At 31.1% G+C, this 10,972-nt stretch overlaps 2 protein-coding genes across 2 annotated transcripts; both read left to right on the top strand.

The window, feature by feature from the left end:
• The first annotated feature begins 618 nt into the window (after positions 1–618).
• LOC140819274 (pectinesterase inhibitor-like) lies at positions 619–1,137 on the top strand. Its single transcript, XM_073179282.1, has one exon. It carries the CDS (start codon positions 619–621, stop codon positions 1,135–1,137), a length of 519 nt encoding a protein of 172 aa, XP_073035383.1.
• A 1,736-nt stretch (positions 1,138–2,873) lies between these two features.
• On the top strand, positions 2,874–3,398 carry LOC140819273 (uncharacterized). Its single transcript, XM_073179280.1, has one exon. The coding sequence runs from the start codon at positions 2,874–2,876 to the stop codon at positions 3,396–3,398; it is 525 nt and encodes a 174-aa protein (XP_073035381.1).
• Positions 3,399–10,972: the final 7,574 nt, after the last annotated feature.

Below are 10,972 nucleotides of genomic sequence, written 5' to 3'. Positions count from 1 at the left end.
TTAAATTATATTGTTTTTTTTTTGCCAAGAGAAAGCTATATATATAGTTAATGATGTGATTATAACATTTTAAAATTATTCCTTTTACCACTACAATTATAATTACAGCAGATCTTTTGTGAGATACTATCACATATTTTTGTTCATTAGACGAGTCAAATCTACTCATATTTACAATAATTATAAGTAATATTTTTAACATAAAAAGTAATGTATTTTTATTATACGATTGTAATTTTTAAATAAAATAATGTACTTCTATGTGTATATCTTTTCGTAATTTAGAATTCCTATATTTCTAATATTACTCATTTATGTAGTCTCATCTTTGAAATCGATCGATGGTTACCATATATATCTTATTCATTAAACAAGTATTTAACCTATAATTTACCATAAATCTTGAATAATAATCATTGTCATCTAAAGATGATTGGTTCAGAGATATTGAACAAATCCCATCCGATTTGCGGACAAGATCCTCTGCTCCACTTGATGTTTCCTACGATCCACTTACCTTGATAGAACGATTTGTCTAATAATATATACCCGAAATTTCAAGATTTTAAAAACCCATAAACTGTGAAATCAAGAACTTTTTTCTCTTGAAAAACAACAATGGCATTCTTACCAAATTACAAGATGTTCATTCTCCTTGTTAACGGATATCTATTTGTAACTACACATGCTGCTGCACCTACACTTCTCGAAAACGTATGCAAGAAAACTGTAGACATAGACTTTTGCTTGAACGTGTTCGGGTCCGATCCAGCCACCCGGACCGCCTCCTTGCCCGGGCTGGCGCAAATCGCCATCGATAAAGCTACGGATAAAGCTACGAAGACCAGGGCAGATATTAAGACACGATTATTTTTCGTGTCGGATCCGAAACTAAATGATGTGTTGATCCAATGCGTGCATGAGTACGATAGTGCATTGGCTGCTCTCCGAATAGCACCGGTCGACCTGAGAAAAGGGCATTACGCGGACCTCTATCGGCATGCCAGCGACGCGGCTCGGGGAGCTGTTGCTTGCGAGCGAGGGTTTATCGATAAATCGTTGCCTTCTCCTCTCACGAGGGCTAATCTGCAGCTGGGTGACTATTGTAACATTATTGAAGTGATAGCTATTAACTAATATATATTATGAGTTTTGATATGCTGCACACCTACCGTGTACATATGTGAGCACCGTGATCAAATATAAAAAAATTGCGTATCCAATAGGTGGGTGACACCTCATCGGTACTCACGTAAATGTGCACGATAGGTACACAGCATGTCAAAACTCTATATATTATTATATATAAATATACATACATTGAATTTTCATGTATACGTGGCGGTATTTGATTGGTTTAAACAAAGGTTATGTACCTTACGTCTTTTTCAATTTTTGAATGAGGTTCCATAACTGTCGGAAATGGACATCTTCTGCTTCATTTTGTTTTATATTTCTAAATATCACACAAACTATTGTGACATTCCGAGATTGATTTCAGAATCGATTCGTTTATGAAAAAAATATTATTAAAATTATTGTTTTTTATTTGAAAAAACATTACATTTTATTATAAATATGAATCGGATCAATGGTCTCAAGAATTTTTATCTTGGAGATGAGTTAATTTTACTCATATTTACGATGATAATTTATATTTTTGGTATTAAAAAATATTATTTTTTTATATGTGGTCAAATAAAAAATTTGTATCATAAAATTGACTCGTGAGAACGTCTCACATAAATTTTTTATGTTTTAAATATTGTTATTTTTATATGAGTGTGATGTTTAATGAAACATTATAATTTTATCTTTTCATATTTTAAATTTCCTACTTTCTTATTGGGAAATTTTTTTCCCCACTGGTACAATTTTGATTTTTTTGTTTAATTAGATTTTGTTTCCATATGATAACCTTTTATTATTTATTATTAGTCTTAGAGTGAGTCTCATATATGTGAGACCGTCTTACTGATACTAATATGTGAGATGGGTCAACCCTACTTATATTCACAATAAAAAATAATACTCTTAGCATAAAATATTATACTTTTTCATGGATGCCCAAATAAGAGATTCGTCTCACAAAGTCGACCCGTGAGACCGTCTCACACAAGTTTTTGCCTTAGACTTATTATTAATATGATATCAGATAAGTTAGCAATTTTTATATATGAGTGAGTCTCATGTGAGACGGATCAACTCTACTCATATTCACAATAAAAAGTAATACTCTTAGCATAAAAAGTAATATTTTTCCATGGGTGACCCAAATAAGAGATCCGTCTCACAAATACGACCCGTGAGACCGTCTCACACAAGTTTTTAACTTTATATATATATATATATATATATATATATATATATATATATATATATAAGTTTTGTTTTCATATCAAATTTTAGAGTGGGTCTCATGTGAGACCGTCTCACGGATCTTAATCTGTGAGTCGGGTCAGCCCTATCAATATTCACAATAAAAAGTAATAATTTTTCATGAATGACCCAAATAAGAGACTCGTCTCACAAATACGACCCGTGGGACCGTCTCACATAAGTTTTTGCCCAAATTTTAGTAATTTTGTTATCATCTTATCTCATCTTTGAATTATGTCATGAACCAATGAAATACTCATAATCTTATTCATTAAACAAAGTATTCAACTGATAATAATTTGCAATAAATCTGAATTAATCTCTATGATCTAGACAAGATTGCTCCAGAGATATGGAGCAAATCCCATTAATTAAATTAGCTGTTTTCCACATTAATCCAATCAAAAAACATTTATAAAAAGATTTGTCTTACTATATATATATATATATATCCTATTTTAAAAATTAAAAATCTCATAAACCACAAATCAATAATGGCATCCTCACTTAATTACAAGATTATTTTTCTCCTTGTCATCAATTTATATTTATTTGTAACAACAAATGCTACGCCTACACTTCTCGAAAAGGTATGCGATAAAACTAGAGACATCGCCTTCTGCTTGAACGTGTTCGGGGCTGACCCGGCCACCCGAACGGCTTCCCTGCCGGAGCTAGGGCAGATCGCCATTGATAAAGCCACGGATAAAGCTTCGAAAACCAGGTCAGATATCAACAAACGATTATTCTTCGCATTTGATCCGAAACTAAAAAATGTTCTGACCCAATGCTTGCATGCGTACGACGGTGCATTGGCTGCTCTACGAATAGCGCCGGATGATCTAAGCAAAGCGCATTACATGGACCTTTATCGGCATGCGAACGACGCGGGTCAGGGAGCTACTGCTTGCGAGCAATCGTTTATTGGTAGTTCGTTGCCTTCTCCTCTTACGAGAGATAATGTGCAGTTGAGTAATTATTGTAATATTATTCAAATAATAGCTAATGTTTCATGGTAGATATTAATGCTACACCGAGTATGTTACACCTGATCGACGACAAACCTTTGTGCTAAGAATAAATTATAAGTCAAAAAAATCAATAAAATGTTCGTTTGTCTATTACGCGTTCGTCGTCGTTTTATCAAAACATATAATCGATGACAAAGATATGACAAAAATTTGTGTGATACAGTCTCACGGATCGTATTTGTGAGAGAGATCTCTTATTTGGGCCATCTATGGAAAATTATTACTTTTTATGCTAAGAGCATTACTTTTTATTGTGAATATCAGTAGAATTGACTCGTCTCACAAATTAAAATCCGTAAAACAGTCTCACGGCTCAAATCATTTAAATTGTACAACAGCAAAAGCGGATAGTTATTATACTCCAACAATCATTCTCTCAATAATTGTATTCTTTGGCATAAATGAGAATCGAACTCATGATTTTGATCGAGATTGATATTAATTTTAGGATTTATCGTTTGACACTCTAACAGAAATTATATTTGTTATTAATAATACAACTCAAATTTTTAAAATCATATAATAACACACACGTCATATTTCGATTGATTTATTCAACATATACAAAGAAGAAATCAGGATGTTAGCAAAATCGACGTAAAGCGTTGCGTGTGTATCATATAATAATTATAGATTAAACGGAAATAAGTCAGTTAAGCGTTGCCGCGTGTCATTAAAAATAACAAGAAAAAGTGTATACGTGGCTGCCGTTTATCCAATTAAATTGTTGCTTACCTTGTCGTTTTATTACCAACAAAAAATAAAATCCGATTGAATGATGTTTTTGAAATCCGCCATCGTGCTCCATTGGAATCTCGTTTCAAGTCCGCTACCCACCCCCCTGAGCCCATCCCTTCGGGGGGTGGGGGTGGTGTTTTAGAACTCGTAACGGAATGAGTAACGGTCACATCAAAATACAAATTCCTACGGGGAACGGCGTTGAATCCGAATCTCAATTTTATCATGTAATGTTCAACCAAAAAATAGTTAATTTTTTTTTTAAAGTACACATTCGTTAAGTCGATAAATCCCGAATTACTATATATATATATATATATATATATATATATATATATATAAGTAAATTAAAAGAGCTATTGAATATATGAGTAAGAAAGTGTATCACGGTATTGGCCGAATGATGCATATGTTTGATCGACACAAAATGATTCACTAGGAACATAGAATTAATTTCAAGAACCAATGCACCACAAGGACCCGTGTCCAAATCTGGGTTGAGAACTACACGAACCGCCTCCTTAGAGTCAAAATAAATACAAACAGAAGAAACACCCACATGTAGACGAAGATCATACCACATTAAATAGCTTTTACTATGTTAATGTGGTGATCGAATTTTCGATCTTTTATCAAACGTTCGTCTATTTCACTTATTCGAACATTTTTTCATACTAATAATAAATTTATAGTATGCTATGTACTTCAACGATTGATTAATATTATTTTATTATAAATATTATGTTTTATCTTGATATAAAGATAGTTGAATTTTCTTCGGAATTGAGTAGCTATGGTGAATTGGTGTTGTTCAGTGGGAGATGAATTGTTGAGAAGGGATATTTGTTATTGCTGGAAAATTTTATATGATTTATTTATTTATTTATTTATAATAATAGGGTACTGATAAATTTATGATAATATAAAAAAAATTTGAATAATGAATGTTAATTCAAATAAGTGTAACTTTTGAATCGAATAAAATTACGGACCATAACAAACGTCTCAAATTTAATAATATAATATATTATAATAACTTCTAAAATGGTAAGTTTGATTATCCTTAATCAGGACATATTACTACTCAAAAAAATATTATTTTATATAAAAATAAAAATTCATTGTTTGATACATTCTTCTGCGTAGATCACACAAAATTTCCTCGTAAAAACGTCTAGGACCGTTATTTTATCGACTCAATCTTAATTTAACATGGTAATTATATATTTTTTTCCCCTTCAAACGAGCCAAACAAAATTCTGTAACCATTAATCGGATTATTTCATCCTACCCCTGCAGTCAGTGCCTGCAGGGTACATCCAAGGGCCAGAATTTTTTCTGGCCCAATTTTGTTTTTTTTTAATTTTTTTTTTTTCCCCATGAGGGGGAATCTCAACCACTCATATGGGGTGTGGACACATAATCGAACTAACCCCATTAATCAAAGAAAGAAAGAAAAATTTTAGGGCATAACCCCGATTAATGTCTGCAAACTTGGAAACAAATTCCGGGTCCCACTAAAGAGTTTGCACATATTATTATTATTATTATTATTATTATTATTATTATTATTATTATTATTATTATCTGCCTGTTATTTTATTTTATTTTATTTTTCTAAACATGTATGTATTCGTTTGAGTAAAATTTATGTTATACCAAGAAACATCCATATTATCAATATCAGTGTTTTTTTATTGTGATTTATCTGACCAACGTAATTTGTAAGTTATTATGTTTGATATCACATGGATGAACCCATTAAGATCAGGTCCAAACTGGATTTGGACTCTTGACTCATCCCAAACCAAGGTAGAAGGCACATCACAGGCCCATGTACTCTCCTATAAATATGAGATTTAGGTGTCTAATTTTTCATTCGATATATTATTTTTCAGCAGTACCCTTAGCTGCTCCCCTTATAACCTCAGCCTCTGACTTGAGCGTCGGAGGGACTATGTCGGGACACCCTCTCGGCCCCTTTTTAACGGTCTTCTTCTTGATTTCAGGTTCAAGAAAGATTCGAAACCTGCGTCTGGACTAGTGACACTTACTGGAATCGAACCTTAAATTTCTCGTGAGTATCAATGTTAGTTCGAGAATTTAGTGTGTGAACGTCGAAAAATAGGAGCCCTGAGTTCCATCATATGTTTTTGCTTATCTTAATTTATATCTCCCACCATAATCACTATTATTAAGCTAATTTTTCACTTATGGAAATCCACTATATTACTTGTTATATTATAGCTCAAAATCTTGGAGTTTAAAAATTATTTATATTATGAGTTGTATATAATTTGATAAATATATAGTTACAAATATATTTTTCTAAAATAAAATCAAATATATATTGTATCTTTCTTCGACATATTCTCTTAAACACTCGTCTTCGGTCTTCACTTAAGATTTTCGAGCATGTCTCATTAATGAGATGTTCATACAGATCCATTTTTATGAAACAGATCAACTTGATCTATATCAACAATGAAAAAGTAATACTTTAGATATAAATAATAATACTTTTTATATATCGAGTCAAATATTCATCCCACAAAATTGATCAGTCAAACGACATCTCAGTTATAGTCGTTCATATACGTGATTATCCAATGAACTCTTATAAAAATTATTTTGTATCCGCCGTCTCTTTACGAAAAGTTATTAACTCACGTTTCTATATATAAAGGTACATTATATCCTTTAATAATTTTAAACTTTTCTTTCTAACTAATGCGAAACAAAATTTAATTTATATATATGTAAAATTTCTGGTGCATGAGTCCGTGACCATTGGGGTGTGGAAAATTTAACCATGGATTATATGCCTCGTGTGGATTTTAAATAACCTAATTAATAAAAAAAATATGTAATAATATATTGCAGCTATGACTGTAACCTAAAGAAATTATATTGTTGACAAAATAATTTTATTTTTATGTCGGTGATCATGTTTATGTATATATTTAACTATAAATTACTACCATTTCATAAATCTATAATATATTGTGCAAAATTATTTAATAACCTGTTAAACCGTGACAATATAATATATTATTTTCTTATTTTTTTAAAAAAAACCATTAAAATGAAATTAAAATAAAATAAAATATTTTATCAAAATATTCGGCCTAGATTCCTTCATCCACTTGCAACTTTTGGACCTCACACTTCTTCTAGTGGACAACTCGGTTGGGACCCTTCGGGGGGCATAGCCTTTTCCTCAGTTAGGCCTTCGAATCCAGCTAATTCAATTTAGAACCAATTCAATTCAACTTTTGTTTATGTATTTTAATAATTAATTAATTAAATTTTTTTAAATTTCTCACCAGTAGCTACATATAAATATGTCTCAAAATAACCGGGCATTAATCCGTAGAAAAAAATTCCCTAAACCTAGTTAAATCTCGGCCACCTTCGAATTTGACTCGTGGTCGAATTCGACTCATGTACGAGTTAAGCATCGGAGTGTGTGTAGAAAACATAAAAAATCAAATAAATTATGATTTATTGTGGTAAATCTCTGATGAGATGGTCTCACGAATCTTTATCTGTGAGGCATGTTAATCTTACCGATATTCACAATAAAAAGTAATTATAATATTTTTTTCATGGATAACTCAAATAAGATATCTGTATCGTAAAATACGACTTGTGAGACCGTCTTACATAAGTTTTTGCGTTATATTTTTGTTTGCAAATATTATACGGGTAGCAGCTATTTTACCTAGGCTGGGAAAGGGACAAAACACGCTTGTGTTTCAGTGAGCAAATGTGGTCAATTTTTGTTACAACATGCCACTATAACATGAGTGAGTCTAATGTGAGACCGTCTCACTGATCTTAATATGTGAGACGAGTCAACCCCACCCATATTCACGATAAAAAGTAATACTCTTAGCATAGAAAATAATCTTTTTCATGAATGACCAAAATAAGAGATCCGTCTCACAAATACGACCCGTGAGAGCGTCTCACACAACTTTTTGTCCTAAAACATATATTTAAAGTTCCGTGGCCTAACGCCTTAAATTAAATAAATAAATTGAAAAATTAAAATTAGAATAAGCATTTTTACATTTAAAGAATTGCGAAATCTTGATGGCCTGTAAGAATTCACTTCGACCATATCAAAATGAGACCACGACTTATCGAACACGTCATACCATATCAGTGTCACGTGGAAAAAGATTAACGACTGCAATTTGATAATACATATATTGAATTGTAACTTTCTTTTTTCATTTACTTACTTATAGTCCGATTTCTGATAAATTAAGGAAGTATAATATCGTAAAATCGTCGTGCTATAATGTTGTTCATGTGCTCTAAACATGACCAAATGTTTAAACAAGGATCTCATAATAAGAATGACAATAATGTACAAGTTTGTCTTATCATATCGGGGGATTAAGTAGAAATACACGAAATTAATGCCTAATAGGATATTAGGTATTAGCAAACCAAACCTACGTACATCAACTCGGCATATTGCAAAATTGCATTAATTTGATAAAATTATTATCAAATTTATTTGTCACATATCTTTTTAAAACTCGAATATATTAATTACCTCAATTACAGAGAATTTTATGCCTGATTTTTAAAAACACGAGTTCGTTTTTTAAAATTTTCGCGAACAATACTGATACAAATTTCCCTGGGAGAACCCTTCCACTTTGGTTAAGTTTAAGGGTGTAGAGATTTGTTTGATTTAATATTAGATTACATAAATCAAGTTTGAGCTGACTTTAATTATCTAGAATGCTATAATTAATACTTAATCAAATAATTAATTAATTAAAAATGAAAGGTCTTCCAAAGTATTATTTGCAATAAATTTTATATGAATCCATTAATAAAAACAAAACTTTATACAAATTTTCAAACTCAATTTAACTAGATTTTATTACCTTGTAATAATCAAAGAAATGGTTTTAGGACTAAAATAAATGTATACAAAATTGACTTTATTAAGTAAAAAAAGTTTTTATTATTCACAAGAAATATAATAAAAATTTAATAATTTCTCTTTAGAAAAAAAAAAACTCACGTGAAACGACGGCCTTATAGGTAAATGTTGTGAGACATATTTTATTTGGATCACTATTAAAAAATATTACTTTTTATAATAAATTTTTTACTTTTATTATAAATATGTACATGATTGACTCGTCTCACAGTAAAAATCCGTAAAACCGTCTGACAATATACTAATTTTTTTAGGCAAAAACTTGTGTAAGACGGTCTCACAGATCGTATTTTGTGAGACATATATCTTATTTGGTTCATCCATGAAAATATTACTTTTTATGTTAATAATAGTACGTTTTATTGTGAATATCGATAAAGTTGACCCATCTTACAGATATAGATGCGTGATACCGTCTCACAAAAGAGCTATTTTTTTTTAACAATAATTCAAGGACCACCGTAATACCAATTTTGGCATTCCATAATTAAGATCAAACAAAAACCACAAACAAGTGGAGTGGGGTTGGGGTGGGAGGGTGGTGGTGTAATTGTACCACCCAGGCGCAGGGAAGCCGGGGACAGCGCAGTATCACAAGAAAAAGTAAAAGTAACCATGGTTAAAAAGGTGCTGACCCTGATTAGGGGGTGTGTGTTGTGCGCACTAAACCCCATCGTATTGTGCCCGTAAATAGCACGACAGGCCCATTTCCCCACGGGAATTAAGTTAACGTCCGAGACAAACGCCGTTAACTTCCTGCCCAATCGGATCTTGGCATCGCCTAACGTTGTTAAAAGCTGACATTATTAAATACTGCCCCCCTAAACATGAGAAATTATTTGGTGTAATCAGGTAGACCAGAAGATCTTTGAATATTTTAGTTTCTCATATCCATATGAGTACTTGTTTGTTGACTAATTTCGAATAAATTTATTCCGTTTTATCAAAAGCTATATTTTATTAAATTTTATATCTTAAATAATTTAAATCGTAAAAACTAAATCGTCACTTTCGATTAATCTCTTATAATAGTTATAATCGTTATTTCTTAAAATATCGATTAAATTAGTTAACTAACAATTCGAATATTTCCGCGTAATGATCATTTTGTTTTACATATGTGTTCCATTATATACCATGATAACCTGACTTCTCTTTACACGTTTTTCATTGAAAAAAGTTTTAGAATGAAAGTTAGATGGTCTTTAATAAAATTTACCAAAGAAATATCAAATAAAGTTGCTGAAAAAATTAAAAAAAATTCCAAGTATTTTGTTTTCATTCATTTTTTTTCATGAATATTTGAGTTTTTATATGTAATTTTTCTATTATTTTTGTGGGCTGAAATCTAATAAAAAAGAAAATACTTTGTCATATAAATAATTAAATAAATGTAATTTGAATTTTTTTAGTTGAGGAGAGGTTTTTGTTTTGAATAGGTAGTTGTGAGACAATCTCACGAATCTTTATCTGTGAGACGGTCAACCACATCGATATTCACAATAAAAAGTAATATTCTTAGCATAAAAAATAATGTTTTTTAATGAATGATCCAAATAAAAAATCTATCTCACAAAATACGACCAGTAAGACTGTCTTAAACAAATTTGGCAAAAACTTGTGTGAGACGGTCTCACGGGTCGTATATGTGAGACTGATCTCTTATTTGGGTCACCCATGAAAAAGTATTACTTTTTATGCTAAGAGTATTACTTTTTATTGTGAATATGAGTAGAGTTGATATGTCTCACAGATAATGATCCGTGAGACGGTCGTGAAATTCACTCAACGAATTTTGGTCTTTTTGTTTTTTTCAGACATGGTCCTTGTTTTAACCACGGTTAAAAGGTTATTA

The sequence above is a fragment of the Primulina eburnea genome, chromosome 18, assembly GCF_022965805.1.
Source record: "Primulina eburnea isolate SZY01 chromosome 18, ASM2296580v1, whole genome shotgun sequence".
Lineage (NCBI taxonomy): Eukaryota > Viridiplantae > Streptophyta > Magnoliopsida > Lamiales > Gesneriaceae > Primulina > Primulina eburnea.
This window is presented reverse-complemented; position numbering and strand designations above follow the sequence as displayed.

Excerpts from the sequence above, each read along its gene's own strand:
- LOC140819274 (XM_073179282.1), top strand. The coding sequence starts at position 619 with ATGGCATTCTTACCAAATTACAAGATGTTCATTCTCCTTGTTAACGGA.
- LOC140819273 (XM_073179280.1), top strand. The coding sequence starts at position 2,874 with ATGGCATCCTCACTTAATTACAAGATTATTTTTCTCCTTGTCATCAAT.